At 37.1% G+C, this 22,082-nt stretch overlaps 1 protein-coding gene across 1 annotated transcript in view; it reads right to left on the reverse strand.

Annotated features, from left to right (window-relative positions):
• PEX7 (peroxisomal biogenesis factor 7) overlaps positions 1-22,082 on the reverse strand; it is a 49,506-nt gene that overhangs the window by 27,330 nt on the left and 94 nt on the right. Inside the window, exons 2-7 of the mRNA XM_009281576.1 lie at positions 21,245-21,302; positions 19,563-19,713; positions 15,058-15,135; positions 14,645-14,753; positions 4,484-4,590; positions 3,315-3,428 (exon numbers count right to left, since the gene is read on the reverse strand). Of these exons, the coding sequence (XP_009279851.1) occupies positions 3,315-3,428; positions 4,484-4,590; positions 14,645-14,753; positions 15,058-15,135; positions 19,563-19,713; positions 21,245-21,302 (617 nt within the window). The remainder of the gene's footprint in view (positions 1-3,314; positions 3,429-4,483; positions 4,591-14,644; positions 14,754-15,057; positions 15,136-19,562; positions 19,714-21,244; positions 21,303-22,082) is intronic.

Below are 22,082 nucleotides of genomic sequence, written 5' to 3' on the forward strand. Positions count from 1 at the left end.
AGGAAAAATTTCTTTACTGAAAGAGTGGTTGAACATTGGAACAGGCTGCCCAGGGAAGTGGTTGAGTCCCCATCCCTGGAGGTATTTAAAAGACAAGTAGATGAGGCACTTAGGGACATGGTTTAGTGGGTGGTGGTGTTGGGTCGATGGTTGGACTCGATGATCTTAGAGGTCTTTTCCAACCTCAATGATTCTATGATCCAAATATCTTTTTAGGTAAACTCAAAAACCATAACTACATTTCAGTATAAGAGATTGAAGCCAGCTAAGAATATGAGACAGCCAAATGCACCAATGTCACAATCTCCTGAAAAGGGCTCTAGACGACCTTAGTGTGCTGATAATGCCCTGTACTGCAGTGAAAGACCACAAGAAATCTGCAGGAATCCTGACATCATGTTGGGTAGAATTCCTTGCCAGCCTCAGATCTGACAGTCAACACAACCCTGAATAAGTGAACAGAATACAAAAGACAGACAACTGAAGAGTGTGATTTCATGGTTGGTTTAAGCTAATTTAAGAGTGCACTGCTGCCAAGACTCATGGCCTTCCCTTTCCTTTCCACTTTAGGCTGTGTGCTCCTGCCCCCCTCCTTTGTGTCAGGGCTTGCAATTGTGCGGTTGAGCGACAAATTGAGACAGCTTAGTGATCCAGACAGAAGCTAGTCACTTTTAGGGACAGGATTTTCAGTCAGAGCAATCAGCTGAGCCAGCTTGCCGCACAGCTTTGTAATTGCTAGTGTCAGCACAATGTAGGGGAAGGGACATTGGTAGGGACGGCTGCCTCTATTTAGGTAGCATCCTAGTCTCTCTCTCCATTTAGTGTGACTGGTGAGTTATACCACACAAGTGTAGATATGCTGCACCACCTCTAAGTGCTGGCCCACATTCTCGTATCTTATGTCCACAGGGACCACGTCTATCTTGAAATGGAAGCTATAAAAGCCTGCTAAGACGGAACAGAAGTCATGTACTCTCACATACCTCTCCTTTGCACATGTATGCGTATACAGCCTTCCCACCATCTCCTTAAAGCCACTTAGTGAACTGATCTCAGAGGTTTGTGCAAAGAAAGTTCTACTGCTGGCCAACTCCTAATAATCATTTCAAGGCATTTTAAGAAAACAGGGAGCATGATGGGCCATAAAATGGAAACTCAGATGAGACAGTATAAGAATATGAAAAGAGACCCTACCTGGTCAGGCCAACAGTCTTCGAGCCCAGTGCTCTATGTTTACATGCCATCTTCTGTATTTTAGTTTGTACCAATCGCCTCTGGTCCTCTCACTAGATACCACTGAGAAGAGTCAGGCTTTGTCTTCTCTATTTCCCCCAATCATTCATACACAGTGATAAGATCCTCCCTAAGCCTTCTCTTCTCCACACTAAACAAATCCCAGCTCTCTCAGCCTCTCCTGGTAGGACAGAGGCTCCAGTCTCTTAATCTTCTTTGTGGCCCTTCGCTGGATTTACTCCAGTATATCTATGTCTCCCTTGTATTGGAAAGCCCAGAACTGGACCCAGCACCCCACGTATGGTCTCACTGGTGTGGTGAGTAGCGGGGAAGGATCACTTCCCTCAACCTGCTGGCAACGTTCTTCCTAATGCAGCCCAGGATGATAGAGAGTAGAGAAATTAGAGATTCTATCCCTGTCTAGCTCTTCTAGTATGTTTATCAACCAGCTGCTATCCAGGAACCTGATGACACTGCCTGCCTATGCAACCTCTTGTGCAGAGAGCTGATTCAAGAAGTCTACCATCTGATGTGTAAAAGAAGTAATTCCATCGGCTTGTAAACCCATCTTCTACTAGTTTCATCAAGTGTCCTTTAGTTCTACTATCACAGGTTATGGTGAATAACAATTCTGCATTTACTTTCTCCATTTTATCATGACGACAATGTGCTATGAATCCCTTAGCGGCAGAGCTGTTTTTAAAAGATCCCACTAACTGTCAGAGCGTAAGAATATGACAGTCTGTATTGATTGATACTGTATTGATTCATCTGTCTTAATGGCTGTCAAATTGGAGTTGCAAAATGATCTTGTTAAAAAACAAGAAAAAACAAACACACACACACCACTGCTAAATGTTCTTCTGCTATGAAGAACATTTCACAGAGGCAGACTGGAGCATGGTCATGCAGGAATTAAATTAGAAAAAAAGATTGGACAGCCACCACCAGTGGGGATAGGAGCCAAGGGTAGCTGGGATAAGCAGGAGCAGGAGCTGCTCAGGCTGTCTGGCCACAAACAGGATTTGTGATATGGAACCACTCCCTGAGTCACACCCTTTTTTGGCAAATTACAACTTAAGTGCAGTAACTTTTAAAGTTGTTAGAAGCACATCAAAAGTTCCAAGGGCATGTGAAGCAAAATACTGAGCCAGGATAATTGTTTTTTCTGCCAGTTCAGACCTCCTAGAAAATATTAATAAACATACCTGTTCCTGAAAGGCTTTAAAAGGATCAGGTATTATCTGACTAATATTAAACAAAAAAAAAAAAAAAACCTGCTAAAAATAAAAAAAAAGCACTGACTAATATGAAAAAAAACGTCATCGTGCATCTAGAACAAATTCCTATCAGTGGGTGATCTAGTAGTACACAGACCCACTATATTCATCTGTAGCATTTCATGCATAAAGTTTCAAAATCTCATTGAACATATTAACATTTTCTTTGTATACACAAAAATACATATTGACGAGTTCTATACCTTGCCTTATGTGAATATTGACTAATATGAAAAAAAACGTCATCGTGCATCTAGAACAAATTCCTATCAGTGGGTGATCTAGTAGTACACAGACCCACTATATTCATCTGTAGCATTTCATGCATAAAGTTTCAAAATCTCATTGAACATATTAACATTTTCTTTGTATACACAAAAATACATATTGACGAGTTCTATACCTTGCCTTATGTGAATATTGACCGTTTGTATGGAAAGAAAAAGGCACAGCACCATTTAAAAAACGAATAAGGGAAGGTATTTTCTCTATCCCAAATTTCCCATATAACTTAGCTGAAGTAAACCTCCCAACCCTCTCTCAAGCTCTCGAACACCCATCATGGAAATATATTGACTCTGAAGATGTCATTTACTTTGAAATCCCAACAATCTGCTACACTTCAAAATGTTTTACAGTGCTAAACTGAATGTTTCCAGGAACAGTCACTGTAGCATCTAAAAATCTTCAACACCTGTTGGTTTTTTTCCTAGTTATTAGATAATATAAAGTATTACTGCTTTCCAGAAAAATTTGTGTAACAATTCAGTGGTGGTCAATGGGGAATAAAATACAACTTACTTTTACTCTTCTGATAGCATAAGTATGACCAAGCAAGATGAACACTGGTTGCCGGATGTTCCGCAAATCCCAGCCTTTCAAGCTACAGTCAACTGCACCAGTTACCAGCAAGTTCTGATGATTTGATAAAACACAGATATATCAGGACACTTTAATGATTAAATTGCAGTGACGCGTACGTTGGCTACAAAAGTTAGATAAATCAAACAACACAGACGAATAAATCATCAATGAGGTCTCCAGTGTGTAAATTAAAGAGACCAGAGAAATACAAACTGTTTCTCCACTATGGACTATTCTGTCCACTATACAAAAGTATAAGCAAAACCTCTGATCTACTTGGGCCATCTATCTGTTGGAACAATGCTCTTCCGAAGATTAATAGTGAATGAGAGCAACAAAGCAACTAGACATGTTTTTATAAAGAGAAGATGCATTAATGTTGCAGTAAAAAACCCCGCTATTTAATGGGAGTGGTTCAATTAGGAAAACAGTTGGATGAACAGGTTTATACCTCATCATATTTGCACCAGTCACAGCTCAAGATCTCAGCCTGGTGGGCCGGTATCACAAGTTTGACTCCTGGGGCTTTCACATCCCAAACTCTTAAAGTCTGGTCACCTGAAACAAAGAGAAATTGATTCAACATTGTTGAATCAGTTATGGGATACAGTTAATCCACTAGTACTTACCAGACACTGTTTCTTAGCTGTAAGAAATACAAACTATTGTATGAGGACACTCATGCCAAATAAAGCAAGCACATTATAGACACATACGTCAGACTGATGCACAAAAGGATCAGAACTTACTATTGCTCTTTCATTAGAAAAAAAACCTAAGAACTTCATTTTATTACTAACACTCAGATGAATAAATCATCATTGAGGTCTCCAGTGTGTAAATTAAAGAGACCAGAGAAATACAAACTGTTTCTCCACTATGGACTATTCTGTCCACTATACAAAAGTATAAGCAAAACCTCTGATCTACTTGGGCCATCTATCTGTTGGAACAATGCTCTTCCGAAGATGTAATAGTGAATGAGAGCAACAAAGCAACTAGACATGTTTTTATAAAGAGAAGATGCATTAATGTTGCAGTAAAAAACCCCGCTATTTAATGGGAGTGGTTCAATTAGGAAAACAGTTGGATGAACAGGTTTATACCTCATCATATTTGCACCAGTCACAGCTCAAGATCTCAGCCTGGTGGGCCGGTATCACAAGTTTGACTCCTGGGGCTTTCACATCCCAAACTCTTAAAGTCTGGTCACCTGAAACAAAGAGAAATTGATTCAACATTGTTGAATCAGTTATGGGATACAGTTAATCCACTAGTACTTACCAGACACTGTTTCTTAGCTGTAAGAAATACAAACTATTGTATGAGGACACTCATGCCAAATAAAGCAAGCACATTATAGACACATACGTCTCAGACTGATACAAAAGGATCAGAACTTACTATTGCTCTTTCATTAGAAAAAAAAACCCAAGAACTTCATATTTTACTAACACTTTCATTATTTTTCAAACTCTGATTTTATTAAAAGGAGATGGGGTGAAATACTTAAATAACATTTAATTAAAGTAGGAGCTTAAGGTCCATTTAAAAATGGACTTAGAAGACCAGAATCATGAAAAAGCTTTCTCTGCAAGCCAGCTGAGAAAAAGTACCTAGACATGCTTTTGGCGTACAGAAAAGTGAACACTATTTAAAATGCAACCTATCTCCAGATTCTTTCAATGAAAGGAAAATTTAAGACGCATTACCTGTACTCATCATGTGCAAAACCTGCACAGTTACTCTCGTTTATTGAAATATCAGAAGATAAAGTCATTCTGCTGTAACTGTTACACATATTAAAGGCATTGTCTGCTTTAACCTTGGAGCACATACACACACCTGCACATGTGCACGCACATACACACAGGGGCCTTCAGAGAGCAATGAAGGGAGTCCAGCTTAACTTAAGAGCTGTGAATCACCTGAGCCCCTCTCTCTACCTCCGGCAATAAATTGCCTTCTACCCCTGAAGATCTTTAGCATTTGTGTATACCCTTCTTACAAATTCAGTTCCTAATGGCTTACAAAGACATGGAAAACTGCATCAGCTGACAAGACAACCATGCTTTTCAATTTTTTTAATAGCGATTCACTCATTAACCCTGAATGTTTAGCTTTGTATCAGCAAAAATGGATTCTCCAGCTCATTTGTTTACAGAGAGAGAAAATTAATTAGAATTCATGATTATGCCTGTGTTCGTTCAAGAGACAAATGAAATCACTAGAAGCTGTATCCAAACACCCATGCTTTCTGTAGAAATCATGGATCAATACTACCTTAATTAAAAAAACACTGTTTTACCTTGCTACTGAAGAAATTGCTAATGTTTCTTTACCAGAAACACTTCTGGAAATCCTCAAATTGGTTATCATCAATAATTATGATTTTTATGCTGTTTGGATACAAGCATTTTGATGGTTTTAGTGCCCAGTTGGTCACTGGCCTTAAAATATACAGCTGGGCACACAAAATCATAGCTCTTTTCAAGAAACTGGCTACAATTCAAACAAAACCATCCCTAGAGCCACAACAACAATATTGCTATTACAGGAACTACCAGGCCCTGTAGACTTTGCAAGAGACTTTGGAAAGTTTGAATACAAAAAGGAAATTAGAGAGAGCTTGGTTCCACTACATGATACAAGACTGGCCTTATGACTGTTGTACTACACAGATCAAAGGAAGCTTTGCTCTGACAGTTGGTTGGCTTTTCCTCAGACTCCATGATTGTGAGAGATACTGTACTCTTGGTGGATAAATTCCCTACCTGTAAGGTGGGAACAACACATGATTTCTCACGGTTTTCACTCCCCTCACCTGTTTCAATATGGTCAAGAGCGAGACTGCTGCTCAGTATACATACAGCACTCCTGACAATGACACCCTGCAGTCAGCCGAAGCCCCAGACACCACTACAGTGCTTATAAAAAGAGGGCAACATATGGAGAGGAAGAAACATGACCAGCAGGGTCTTGGCAAAAAAAAAGGTAGTATGCCCATCCACCCACCATTAGTCTTGCTAATCTGCTTGCCTGCAGAGGACAGATTTCGGTTTGAGTCTTAAGTCTTTCAGAGATATTATAATGGACTTCTTAAAAAGCTTTTATTTTAATTTCATCAGATAACATAGATTTGAAGGGGAAACACATATTTCACTACAGACAGGATCATTTTTCCCAAGCAGATAAATATATAAATCCAGGTGAACTAGAATGAACTGCTACAGAGATGGGCCACAGCAGCATTATGAGAGCGAAAAACATTTGCAAAAGTAAGTTACTCAGCCAATAGCAATTTTGACACTAAATATACAATTGCCCCAATTTTCTTTTTTAATAGAAAATGCTGATGCATGAGAAAAAGAGTTATTTTCCTTTTTTTTTAATGTCTTTGAAAATGCTAGACTTAGCTGTTATTAATTCTGGCTGGCACTATTTGTGAAATGTTTTTAATGGAGTAAAATAACATGCAAGTGAACCTTCCTGTGAATAGAATAGACTGAATTAAAGCCAAAGGCAAATCCAATTTTTCCATTTAAGCTATAAGTGGAAGAATCAGATTAATAAAATAAAAAAGCTGATAAACAGTGTAATCCTGACACATCACACATTTTAACAAACTTTTTTTTTTTATCTCAAACATCTTTCCATGACCTCACAATATATGTATTTTTTTACATTTCAACAAAAATTGCTGTTAAAAATTTTGGAATTTCCACATTTCCATGATGATTCCTTCAAATCTGTATTACAAAGGACGCATTTCTTCCATATGGTAAAGCAGAAGTAGGATAATTACAATAGAAAGTACAAGTAAAGCACACCTAGTACAATCATATACACTAACAGCCATTTCCAGTTGGCATCCCAAAGTAAGCAACCACAAAAGTGGCCAACATTTCCCCCACAAAATATTTCTATTTTTGTAAGAAGCAATTTCTCTATGGCAACAGATTTTTGCTGGTCTGTTAGATAATTATGATTCCAGATTTGTTTGTGTATTGTACTTGCTTTCTTTCATTTTAATGAATATTTGTGAAATCTTGGACGAATCAATAGAACTACACAATATATACTCATCTATTCAAAAATTTTGAAAGACTTGCTAATCTACATCACCCCCGTACATGGGATAAAGACTGCTAATGTGAATTACAATGTATGATAGTGAAAAGATACAGTTTATTTAAGATTTAAATTTCATGTAGGTTTTATACTGCCTTTTTACTCAGAGATGTAGTTTACCCAAATCCATAAATCATAATCTCCTAAGTCCTGTGACAACAACCAGCTAAGCAATCATTGCCAGACAGTGCAGAGGTACATTAACTATAAAAAATAGCTAGGTATTTGGGAGATTAATAAAAGCCCAAGAAACCTTAAACAGTATCTGAAGGCAAAAAGGATTCTAACCAGGGCAGATACAACGTTTTTCAAGAACCAAAGTACTGTTAGCTTAAAGTTTTACTTAAAAAAAAGAATCTGATTTAAGTTCTAAAGCAAGAAATCTGATCTTCTGACACTGTTCTCCCATAAAGAGAAAAAAACCCAAATAATATATCCCTAATTTACTGTAGGAAAAGAATTCAGCATAAAAACCACAAGTATTGGCATATATGGTGTAATATCAAAGAAATCTCAATTAAAGTAAGTACTTCTGCAGGGCCATTGAATGATTACAAGTTAACATTACTTGCTTACTTATATGTATTTTTTAAATACTAAACCAGATTGAATTATTTAGCCAGAATCAAATAGAAAATCTGTGGAAGAATAAAGAGCAGATCCCACATCTCATGACTCTCAAACCCAAACTTTTTAGGCATGTTAAAACAACCATGCTGCCCATTTCTATCATAGACAGTATAAGCAAACCTAGAACAGGATTAATAAAGCTCATGAGATTCCACGCAAAGAGACAGCAATAGAGTGACACAAATAGCAGCTTTATTTAAATCATCCAACAGGACTCTACTGAATGCACAAAATCTATTTCCACGTAGCACAACCTAGATACCAAGTAAGCATAATTACCAGTGGAAACGTACTTTGCAACTCCTAATTTTTCAGTCTGATACAAAATGCTGTAAAGCTAAAAATCAGAAGAGCTTTAAGTTATTTCGCAGAAGGCTTTAACAGAATCTTTTTCTGAAAAGAGTAAACTGTTAAAAAAAAACAAACACAGTGAAAACTTTTATTTCAGTGTCTTCCAAGACAATTAAACATAAATCTTGAGACAAAATTTTTATTTCAAAATTGACCTAACTTATGACTTATTAAACCATTCTTCAGCAAATGGCAATATTGGCTAGATACCTAACTCTAATCCAAATGACCCAAAACATATTAATTCACTGTAAAAAAACTGTTACTCTTTTCTTCTAAATGATTATTTTACAATATGAGATTCTAATATAAAATATTATAACCTGAAAGTGCTTTATATTCTAGCATGTGCTGCATACAATACTTTATTATGGTTAGCACGTACTATAAATTGAGGGCCAAACTCATTTCCTGAGAAATATTTCAGCTTGCACACTAGAGGTTGATTTAGTAAAGCTTAACAGGCACAAGACTCAGATGAATTCAATACTGTGCTGGTATGTCTTGAAACAATAGATTGCAAATGAAAACACCCACCTCGCTTCATTACATAGATTTGACACAACAAAGTAAGCAAGTAAATTATATTTTAATAGTTTCTAGCATAAACAGCATTTTAGCTAAACTGCAACAAAACGCAGCAACTCCGTAGTCAGTTTGCTCTCTAGATGCTCGATTTGTACAAGATACCATGCAGTAAATTGAAGCCTCTTATTTTTTATCACTCGAGGATTGGGATTCCAAAAATGACCAAGTTTTGCAAAGCCTTGCACCTTGTTCATGATGGCATTTCTTCTAGCACATTCAACAAGCAAATACCCAGGAAAGAACTCATAAGAACCAAAGAGTGGACCCACACCACACACAAACTAATGGAATATAAACCTCTAGTAAAGTGTTTTGGAACTCATGACAAACCACTGTCATAGCAGAACAGAAGATTATTTCCTTCCGTTTTTTAGGAACCTGAACAAACACAAACATCTTTGGAATTACTTGTCTGCGAGCCCCACTCCCCAACAGCTCCCTTGTTTTGCCCTGTGCTACTTCTGAAGCAGGAATGTAAGCTGAAGCTTCAGAAAGCTGAAGTCAAAGACCTGCAACCCCAAATTTGGTCCAGGAACTTACACGTGGAAAACACCTCTTTATTGAGGAGCCGCACTCACAGCTATTCCTTTCCAACCAATTCAGTAACCATCCTCTTAGTAGATGTACACCTTCCCCAGCTCATTATTTCATGCAAAATTATTTGTTCATTTTTAGTTTTCTTTCACAATTTGGATCCCAAACACAGAAAGGTGTGCCAAGACTACATGCCAGCCTGATTTATAAAACTACAGCTTGACAATCCCTTAACTACACGCATTTGTCACTAAGAGACAAGTCAGCAAGAAGACAAACGTTTTAAAAGGCAACTCACTCTGCCAGGGCTGGCAATAAAACAGAATATGAGATAAACAATGTTCTTTAATTTTAACCTTAAAGTCTAGCACTGAATGCAAGGGCTTACAAAGAGTGGAGGCTGGATTTAGAAGTTCATTTGTAAACAAGCAAAGCTACAGTTCCCCAACACTTTTGTCAACATAGTAAAAATTTCTCAGAAATGATCACACCTTGTTGTGGTATGAGAAAATTTTTCACCCTGGGCTTTCAGCCTGAAAAGTAAATCTTTGAGCAAAGAATACAATTAATTGATCTAAATACTGATGAATACAGACATTATCTTGCAGATTTAAGAAACACTTCTTTCCCATATTCAGGATTTGTTTAAGATGTTATGAAAACTATGTATCTGCCCTGATCAGTAAACTTAAGGAGTGTAGTAATGATTTAAAAACAAACGCAGCATTAAAACTGAGGTCCCAGTAGTTAAGATAAAAGGTAGCAGTCATTCTGAATCTGGGCTTTGTCAAATCCAAAACATTCATATTTTCATTTGCCAGTGTCATATCTGTACCAAAGAATACTACAGTTATGCAGATAAGGGTAAAATGGTACTCATTAATTACTTCCCACTGTTAAATTTAAAGGGCAATAAAACCAGTTGATACTATAAAGGATGCTTTCTTTATAAACCACAGGACCGAGCAAGGCCTATTGCTCTGCAGTTATGGAGAATCATTTAGTAGAACTGATTTACATTTGACTATATACTAATGTTGTGTGCATTTGGCACTTTCTTTACATGCTTCTCACCAATTTGCTCTCTGGGTAAAAAAAAAAAAAAAAAAAAAAAAAGAAGAAAGAAGAGAGAGACAGACCTTCTGGGCAAATGACACAATGACTCATTAAACCCTTTTAGCCATGAAGATACTGTTAAACATTTATGTCACTTCTTTAATGACATTTTCCACATCACTGTTTTTTCAGTGCAAGGCAGACATTTACCAGGGCTCTAGTTTGGTGCCGCACGTACACCTGAACATCCTGCTTATCTTATCAGCTCAGAAATTGTTACTGACACCACAACAGCAGTTACTTACACATACAGAATTAACGGTTTGTTCTGCTACTATTAACTCACGATTTCAAACAAAAAAAGATAAGCCATTTACTTGCTTTTTGAGAGTACAAATGATTGTACATGAAGACAACAGCATTGTAAAGTACCTCACACATCCCTGTAAATGTTAAATGGAAGTGTATTAGATGCTGAATTAAAAGCTAATTTAACTGAAGCATCAGACATATTTATCTTCTGTGATTCAATTGCATTTTATTGTTCACTGCAGACAAACTTAGTTTTCCTGTATGTATTCAGATCAGAGACCTAATGAAGCAAAATAACCACACTTAGCATCAAATTCTTTTTCAACTGCTTTATATTGCAGTCTTAGGTTTCTCATTTTCTTCACTTGTATTCTTCTTCTAGTCTCATAATAGTTTGAGAAAAAGTCATATTCCAAAAGCAAAGATTTATCCTTATTAGCTTCAGGCAAAAGTTGTCTAGGCACATAATGGTCCTTCTGAGCAGCTATTTTACTGTGGCTTGCAGTTGTGTTTGGTTTTCCGTTTTCAGTGTTCATGAACTAATTAGTTAAGTGGAAATTAAACTTCTGCTGGCATCTATGTGGATTCAAATAAAGGCAGAAAAAGGGCAGGGGTGAGGCATGCAAAAGGTAAAGTTCCTAAACCTCCTTTCCTCTTATTTTCTTAAAAAAAAAAAGTGCATTGCTTTACTTAAATTTAGTTAAATTGGAAGCATTTCAAGATCAACATTTTTTCTAATCTGTGGCTAACATACCTAACTTACTTTACTAACACATACAAAATTGAAGATGCTGCAACATGAAACGGTTCATTTCTGCTCTGACCTGCTAAGACTTTATACTATCAAGATATGAGTAAGTATGTGGTTGTGAGTAGGTATGTGTGAGGCAGGATGAGAGAAAGGGGACAGGAGGGGCAAGAGAGGGAAAGAACACATACACACACTACAATCCTAAAGCAGCGTAGCCTCCTTCAAAAAGGGAATGTTTCAGGACCCTTCAAAAAGATATTGTTTTAAAAAGTTAAAAAACAAGGGAGATGAAAGGAAGTACAAAAAGTTTCCCTCCAGACACATTTTCAGTTACTGATTTTCAGGACAACCCAAAGTTGCAAAAGAAGAGACTACAAAACTTCAGGTCAACCCTTCCAGCAAGTGTATCAAAGAAGGGAACAGCTGTAAATTCAACACAGTGCTACCATGTTGAGATTGCAGTTTTCCTCCAGCCCCAACTTCAGCTCAATAGAAGATCGGTCATCAGTGAAATTAAGCTTTCTGTCCCATAATTTTCTGTCATCCTTATAAAGTGTGTGGATCATAGCAAGTTTCAAATGAGGAGGTCCAGCCTCCTGAACAGTTCCACTTGACTTCCATCATGTATCTTGACTGACAGAGTAGAATGCCATTAAACACTAAACAGTGAAGTAAACTCTCTGAACATAAACTGTCTGAAATGCCTTTCTTACAACAAGGAAATGGCATTTATACCCAGAGCTAGAGGGTCATGAGTACTTCTACTACTCACGGTCTTACTGACCAAAGAAAAATGTATTTTTATATATATACACAAATATATATATAGAAAATAGATACATACAAAATATGTATTTTTAATATATATACAACAATATATATATATAAAAATATATACAATCCCAATATGTATTTTCTGTAGTGAAGTAATCTAATCAAACCACAGGAAAACTCCAATGTAAACTAAAACCAAAAGCAAACAAAGAAACCTTTTCCACATCAGCATGTCATGATTTCTATGCAAGACCTTTGGTTTGAAGTTATTTCATTTAGAAGCACACCAGATGTTTTATTTTGGAAACCATAAGAAAGTTCACCATCATTCTGAAGACTTCATTTTCTCTTACCTAATGATTTTACACCTAGCATTACACTAAGATTTTTATTTCACACCTGAGTAGTACTTACAGAAGAAAAATATTGTGTCTTTTGTGCTTGGTTTTTTCCTATAAACTACTATAGAGTCATCAATCGGTGAAAACTGACTGCAATTAGCTTCAGGCTCCAGCAGTATATATTAGTCCCTTTCAAGAGTCAAAGTAAAATTCACAAAAGAATAGGAACTCTTTAGTGTTTTAGTCAAAAATTCCAACAGCTGCACCCACTGAGTCACTCAAAGAGCAGATCAATTGTATGTTGCTGTACCCAATTTATGTACCACCACATACAGCATCTAACAATCAATGTTTCCCAAAATTGTTCAAGTGGCAATGTATTAGAAGAGAGTTTGGCTTCACAGCCTAGAGAATCAAATCTGAAATAACTAGCTGGATCCGTAAAGCCCTTTCGTTCATCTAGAATGTCAGAAATTTTGTATGAGTAAGACTACTGTGGAGGGGAGGCTTCTGAGCAGGACTTTAAAGAGAAAACATCCCCTAGAATTTGCAAAAAACACTAAGCACTGTTTTCTCCACTTACCTTTCACCAAATGGTACTTAGCTAGTATTTTGTACTATATAGCTGCATTTCAGTGGAACTGTTCATACAGCGTACAGGGCTCAATCCTGTAAGTTTCTGCACATCCTATTAGATAGGTACCTCACTAAGTGTTACCTCAATGAATCTTCAAATAAGTTGGAAATATCTGTGCACCAGCACCTGGCTTCCAAGCACTACTATGTTAGAACAAATACATGTAACTTGTTAGACATTCTAGCTCAACTCTGCAAGCAGAGTCAGATGGAAATAGCCAGACTGAAATTTTATGAAAGCCACGTGCACTTTTTCATCAAAATTCCCAAGGAATAGGGAAGACCAGTATCTGTGTGTACTCACTGTCTCTCTTTTACTTCAGTAACAGGAAAACATATTTATACTTGCTTACCCTCTTGATTTAAGAGCTAAACAATTTCTATTTAAATCAGTACAGAAGTCCAACAGACTTGAAATCAGAGAAATTTAAGCTGCTGGAGTTAACCTACCAATATTTGCATTAAGGCAGTGTCTTACTGCCCCTTTGCCCAAGCAAATTCCGTGGCTCACAGCATGCCTCACCCAGTTAGTCAGCAGTTAGGCTCCAGGTCTCACTCCAGAGCTCTCCTTGTGCCTCTGGAGCAGGAGCAGTGTTTAGAACATACCTCACCATACAGTCTCTTTGCCTCTAGGTACACCCAACTCAGTTATGATTGTATTGACCAGCAAGATTCATAGCAGTGGCCAAAGCAGAAGTAAAATTGATGATTACCTTTCCCAAAGAACAAAGCACAGAGGTCTCCAGCAGTACTTAAAACAGTTCAACGGGGACTATGTTTCTCACAGAGCTAACAGGCTACTGACACTTGAGATAACTTGAACAAAAATGTAAGCCAGAACACAAAATACGGCATGTAACATGATTTAGTGGTCAATAATAAGAGTGAGGTGAATGGAAGAGAGCTACATAAAATAACAGAAAAAATTGCCACAAAGTCACTGAAGTGACTGCTAGAAAACTGCTGATCCCTGTTTAAATGGCCAAGAGGATGATTTACAGATCATAACAGAACCTACCAATCCAGCTGCAGCAATACGTTTATCTTTCCTTCTTCCATTTTTATGTATGACACACACCACCATCTGCTGGATGAAGTACTGAACTAATCCAGTAACATACAAGGTTTTTTTGTTGTGAGAACCCCTTTACCATCATATTTACCTGAGGCAGATGCAAAACAACCTGGGATGTGTGGAGACCATATAGTGCTGTAAATGACCCCTTCGTGGCCTTTAAAAGTGCATAATGACTTCCCCACAGCTGGATCCCACTGAATAAAGTAAAAGGAAAACTGTTGAGGTACACATTCAGTAAGAAAGGGTTTCATACATAAAAAAAAGCTTTATACATACAGAAAGGACTAAATGAAATTCTTTTTACCATGTATCAAGAAAAGCATTTGTATACTTAAACTGATATCAACTGAGGGATAAAGCAACACCTCAGTTAAAACAGAATTTCAGCCTCAATGTACAAATAAAGAGGAAAAGTGAATCAATGCTGTTTCTTAACACAAAGAACTATCAGATCCAAAACAAATCACATTTTTGGTTTTCTGCTGAAGGTGAACATACCAGCTTGGCTGTTTGATCCCATGAACCAGACACCACTAGCTGCTCTCCTCTAGTTTGGCTCCAGTCAACACTATATGCCTATAAATGATATAACAGCCTAGTTTAGAAAGAGCATTAGAATACAAGTTTGAGACTCTAGTTCACCAAAGTTTCACAAAATAGACTTGGATTTGCAGACTGTATCATAATCAGCTAAAAAACCACACCAGTCAAGCACCACAAAGTTGCCAACAATGCCATTTACCTGAACAAAAATTAAATTTAACATCTCAGTCTGTCATTAAAGGTACATATAGGCTCAGAAAAGTATCCAAAAAAGTAAAGATGGGCGAAAATGGAGGGGGAAAAAAAAGTTGTAACAAAATCCACATAGACCCACCATGACTAGAAGTTTCTACCACTGTAAAAAGCCATAATTCAGATTGATTTCTTATCTCTGGTCCAATTTTATTCAAATATGTACAGTTTCTAATTGCTAGCAATGTAAATGCCATCTCTCTTCAGAGCTGACTTTGAGGTTTTAGCTGACTAACAATAAATACTTTTTTATTATATCTAATTCTCATAAGAAATACATGCCATAAAATACTCATTTTCATCTTTTCCAGGTTCTATGACACTCTTTTTTTACCATTCATATCCTTAAATAAATAAAATAAAATTAAAAACTCAACTTCCCTCATGACTAATCATTTCAGCTATTAAGAAATTGCTTTTCACTGTGCAGTTGAAATAAGCTCCCTCTTCTCCGACAGTTTATTCTAACGTTGGTCCCCACGCCTTGACAGAGGATACCTTAACTCCATCTTTCACTGCTGATTTTTCAGCTCTGCTGCCTCAGCGAAAACAAATGCTCTGAGGTAGTTCTTCAAACTACTTCAAATCTGAAAGTCTCAAGAACATATACAACTTCCATCTTCAAATGCACCGTATCTTCATGTACATGATGGAGGGTGTATTCTATTCTATCTAGTCTGATCTCACACCAAAATGGCTCAATAAGCTGCAGTGGACATGAACCATTTCAGTGCTAAGGCGGATAAATATTAGCTGAAACAGTTTATTTGCTTCACCTCCTGACCCAATCAGACCTTCCATGACACTTCTCTGAAACGTGGCCACTACCTACCAGTAGTAGGTAGCACTGCTCTCAACAGTCGGGCCACTACCCACCAAGGATTTGTACTCCAGTTGGGACAATCTAGTTCTAGCACAGCACTGGATCTAATCTGCAAGTCAACATACTAGATGCTGTGTTTGTCTTGGATAGATGGAATTGTGCATTAAATGACAGCAACCCTGTTTTGAAAGTGAAAATGTTTGGACCTGTGTCACCAGACAAAAAAGCAGAGAAGCTGGACTGGAAAAAAATCCAGCAAAAGCCAAAGTCTTCTATGGAAAGTGTCCTTTATGAGAAAGGAAATCAAGGTATCATTTAGCTACTTCTGAGAATTTTCCTTCCTAAGAAATATTTCAGTCTATGCTACATCCAGGTTAAATTAACTGTTTTTCATCTATTTGCTTATTTCCCATAAGTGGAAGGCAACCACTGCCCACAGAAAAACAAAGTGCCTTATCTCCAACTTTCCTTTTTTATTTTACAATGTCCTGCTTCCCATATACTGAAAGACATATTGCTCTGGCACCATTTTGTGCTAACTCCCTTTCTTGAGGAGCTTTTAACCAAAACGTACAAGACACTCAGACAGTACTTGACAAAAAACAAATAACAAACTGACAGGTAATTCTTTTGTTTCTTTTTCCAAACCATGCCTTTACCTCTTGGCTTTTCTACTTTTGTCAGCTAACTACCAGTAACTACCGGCTCATTAAAACACCCTCCCTTTCAACCTGGCTCCTCCTATTAAAATAGTAACAAATATTTTAAGAATGGAAGACATCCCAGTTCTCCGAAGTGGCTCCCGAGCTCCTCACAAACATTAGCCTCTCTCCTTCCCCCTGAATCTGTGTCATGGCCTGTGTTAAACTCCTAAGCTGTTGCTGTTTGGAAATGCCCCCAAATGTGTCACTACATAGTATGCCTCTTTCACACAACAGCTCTATAAAGTCAGCTCAGTTGAAGCTTTTGGCTTTCATATTCATGTCCAAGATTTTCCAGAAAGAAATACGACTCTGAGAAATATGCACCTGTGTCACACAATTCACCTAGCCCCACATATTTGGGATGTATCAGATCTACTGCACAGATAAGGCAAAGCGCACATATGGCTTACAGCTCACTCGCAAGCTATCAGCACATAGATCTGTTGAACACGTGTTGTGACACAGATCTGCGTACATATGGCAGACATGGTTGGGACTGCCCAGCACTCTGCAGCTGCATCGGCGGCAATGGGACCTGGGCAAATTCTCCTTCGGGCAAGAACTGCGAACAGAACAGACAACAGGCTCAGGAAAAGCAAGAGCTATTTTCCGTTTGGCATGTGACAGGGCCAGGTAATGGGAAGAGAATGAAAAGAAGAAGGTGTGGAGAACGAAGTAAGGTTCACTTTCATTCTTTCCTTTTCATGCTATCATCCAACATAAATTTACAGACTCTTCAATAGAAGCTGTGTTGAGCAACTGGGAAAGACTAATAACACAGCATAAACCTTAGTTATTAATCTTTTAGTGCTTTATCTTCAATCATAAAATACATTAATACTAGTTTATGCCTAAACAGCAGCAAGAAATGCCTCAGGCAAGATGAAAAGATGATGAAAAAAAGATATAAAAACATAAAAAATAGTTTAAAATAAATGTTCAGGCTCACTTTACAGGACAAATTTAATTCAAGCATTCTATTGTCTCACATTCCAGTGAGACTTCATCAAAACCGAAGTAAATTAGACTAATTTATTCATGAGATTCAGCAGTTGGTTAGTGCTGGAATAAAACTCATTGTCCTTTGATAATAAAGATGCGCTTTTAAATTAAAAATGCACATTCTTTTTGAGGAGGGATAATGATCTCATTTAGAAAACAAGAAACAGATCCCTGTCAATCTTGCATTAGAAACTTTATAAAATGCAGTGACAAAATTGTCATTAGAAATGTCAGACAGGGATTAAGGATTAGGAAGGTAGTCAATCTTTTTAAAGAGCACTGCCTGCCAGTTTTTACCACAAACTATTAGATATATTCCCTCTGAGATCTATCCTCTTAATGCATGTTTATAAAGAATCAATACAAACCTTGTATCTCACAATACACACTCAGACTGTGTTTCCTATACTGTCTTTCTAACTCATGGTTGAATGCATCCACCTCCCCATGCTACCTGCTAAACTAAGACTTGGACACAGAAATGTTTACTTCACAAACAACAGATGGTGTAGCAGAACCAAAATAAACTTATGGACAGAATTTCAATGAGAAAACGATAGAGACAAAAAAAAAAATTGGTATTATGCTTTGCCTACATCTTTCTGTTACTACCATCAGCCTTTGAACACTATCATAAAATCCTGATCGCAACTACAAACTCATCTCTCAAAATTCTTTATTTACATAGTATATGTATTAAACCAAAGTAGCAAAATTACAAAGAAATAAGGTACAGAAGACAGACTGTCATATAACTGCCGTCACTCAGCTTTTAGCTTTGTGCTTCATATCTGAAAAAATCTTGAGGTCTTTGTGAATACAAAACTGGATTTCCTCCATCATTTTTTTATTGACTACATATCCACTAGGTTTATGTCATTTAGATGCATCACTAATCCAGGCTAAAACTGATTGCATCTAAAGTTCAAAGACTTGACAGAAATGAGTGGAGAGTTAGAAGGAAAGCATGAAAAAAAAAAAAAAAAGGGTAGAAAAATCACTTGGGGGAAGACAAATATACTAAAGCATAAATGTCCTTAAAAATATGCAAATACATTTGTGAACATTAGTATAGCATTTTTCTCTACCCATATTGCACTGCATAAAGAAACTGAGATTTTAAGAAAATCAAATGCAATGGTATGAAACCAAGGCTAAAAAAATACATGCTGTCCCAATATTTGATTACTGTTATTTGAGTAGGATCTCACAGATGCTAGGATGGAAAAAGGATAAGCAGTTCCCAGGTACAACAGAAGTCCTAAGGATCTGCATAATGTGTATCACTCTATACCTCAAGGATAACACTGCTATATACATCAGCTGTCTGATTTAGACCTATCCAATAATGCTCTCTAAAAATTACGGAATGACTGCAGTACTTTCATACAACACAATGATTACTTAGCCTATAAGAAACCACAAACACTATTTCTGAATATATTAGATTTATGTAATTAAGCGGCACCTACTAGAGCGTATGAATGTACATACAAATATGTACAACAGGTAATTCACTTTATATTCAAAATAATGTCGTTATGAATTCAAACCACGGACCCAAACAAAGTTAAAAAATTTTTGACAACAAAACCCACTTTTGAAAAAGTCCACAAATAAATCCTTTAATAATTCAAACATTAGATCATCCATTACATTTTTCAAGTTGCCTGGTTTACCTCCTGAGTGTGCTCTTTATAGACTTGCAGTGGACCTTTGGTTTTAGCTGTATCCCAGATTTGCAGAGATCCATCTCCGCTAGAAGTGATCAACACATGTTCATTATTCTCACTCCAGGTCACATCAAACAGACCATCATTCCAGTCAAAACTAAATCGGAACAATGAAGATATTTGTCCATGAGAAAGCATGACATAGAAGTCTGGACTAGTTACATGCAAAGACAGTATTTCTTTAAATCACCCTATTTACCATGCTAAACAGCATTTTTATATATTTGAGTTTCCTGTAAATCTCCTTACAAGTAACTTGTTATAATGGCAACTTTTACAACTGTATGCCAGAATAGGTTGATTAAGTTAAAGCATAAATGAGCCAAGCACCTTCCACACACAGAGAACGAAATCTGATTTCAGTCTTAAACTTGCCAGGCAAAGAGAGACAGAGGTACCACATGTCTCAGCCTGATCTACGGTTTCTCCAGGATGTTGCTACAGAGGTAGGAGCTCTTTGTCTGTAACAACTGTGGTAAACAAAGAAATAAAACTGTTTGTGTTGGGAGAGCTCTATCCAATTCACACCACCATTAGGAAGCTGAGTCACAGTGAAAAAACAACAGAAAGACAGTCATGAACACATTAAAGATCTCTACGCTCCCTTAAAAGGGCTTTCAACACACCAACAATTCCTCATACGGGATCTGATACCATATATTAGTTGCTCTGCAACAACTATCGATGACCGTGCTGTTATCTGATGGTAAATATGAATTTATTTACCCCCTTTTCACTGAAGGTTCAGCTAAGCTCAGGTTAAACTTCATGGCACCCTGCAGTAATGATGAAGGAAAGGCATGCACACAGAACGTTTTGATAGAGAAAACGACACAGCTTATGGCTCAGAAAGTTACAGGACTTTCTACCACAAAATCAGTGGAGTAACTGGAAACATAAAAATGAACAGTACTAAACCAGAGCACTTAGCAGAACTAACAGAGTGTTGAACATCTTCAACGAGTCCTGCCTTAACAATTATGAATTAAAAACACTTTCTCTGAATAGGATTAACTATTTGTTAAGCATTTCTATTTCAGGCTTCTTAATCTAAACAATTGCTGTTTCAAAACTTTCTTTAAAAAAAAATGTAAGTCAATGATGGTTAAGTATTAAACCCTCTCCTTCCTAACCTTTCTCCTTCTCCCATCCAGAAGACAAATCAAACTCCTCTCAGACCCTTAGAATATTGGATCTCCTAGGAAGGACCTCCATGACTTTACGCAGCTTCCTGCCCTATTTTCAGTGTAAGTCAATTATAAGGGCATAAATTTAGGTGGCAATGCACTGTTCCTAAAAAACTAAAACTTTTAATTTCAAGCTAGGGCAGAGAGGCTGCTTTTAATTTACATTGTCAGATTTCTATAAAATGGTTTACACTACGGAAAGGGTGCAATCCAGATTACTTCCTATAATAAAATCTATGCAATATAAACCTATCATTTGTATGTAAATACAAATGCATTCATTTGTATGTAAACACAAAGACATGTATTCAGTAGATACTATAGCACAGATACAATACTTTTTATCACTAACAATAATCCAAAATATTTGGGTTGTGTCTTGTACTCACAGGTACATAGTAAGTTTTTCTTTTGCAAAAATAAAATATAAGCCTGTGTTACCTCCTGAGCAGAACTATCCCAGCTTCATTTTGTTCCAGCACTGCCAGAGTTCCACAACCTAAACCAGGAAAATAAAACAAAACATCACAACTAGTTCCCCCATGCCAAAGGAAACTACTGTGGTTCTGAAGTACCTCCAGTGTGCAAATTCAAAGGGCATCTGAACTTTAAGAGGCCAAATAATTTAGTTGCATAAATAAACATCTTGTTGTCTCATGTTCTCTAAAACAGTAATTCATTTACATCAAATTGTTTTTTGATTTTTTTTTTACTCCAGTATACCTGTAGCTGAGGTTGGAAAAGAAACAACTCACTTATAAAGCATAAAAGTGCATTTTCCCCATGACCCTCACCTTACAGACATACCAGCACAGGGTTCCTTTTTATCTTTTTGATAACACAGCAGACATAACACTTTTTTTCCTCCTGAATCTAGTAATGCAAACACAGCTCACCAGAAATGAAACAATTCAGTTCTGAGAAAACACACATGGGTACTGCTTTCCCATATGACTGGGATATTGTCAAAGTAATTCCACATTTAGAAACTTTATTTAAAATGAATGCTTTCAGGAGCAATACTCCCACTGGAAATGAAAAAGGTCCCGATGCTGAGAAAAGCTCAGCTTGCCTCTTCAGCGGGACCGTGGAGTCGCCAGGGCCTGTCGGGACACTCGGTGACTGAGACTAGAACAGTTAAAATTTTAAGAAGAAAATCTTTTCAGACATTTCATTCACGTTGTGTATGTCTCTACTACTATATCTATTCTCGACCCCATAAAATTAGTACTCCTCTGAGAGGGTCTTGTGAAAAACACCACCAAAACAGCGGGTTTGT

This window comes from Aptenodytes forsteri, unplaced genomic scaffold (genome assembly GCF_000699145.1).
Source record: "Aptenodytes forsteri isolate BGI_AS27 unplaced genomic scaffold, ASM69914v1 Scaffold82, whole genome shotgun sequence".
In the NCBI taxonomy this organism is placed as follows: domain Eukaryota; kingdom Metazoa; phylum Chordata; class Aves; order Sphenisciformes; family Spheniscidae; genus Aptenodytes; species Aptenodytes forsteri.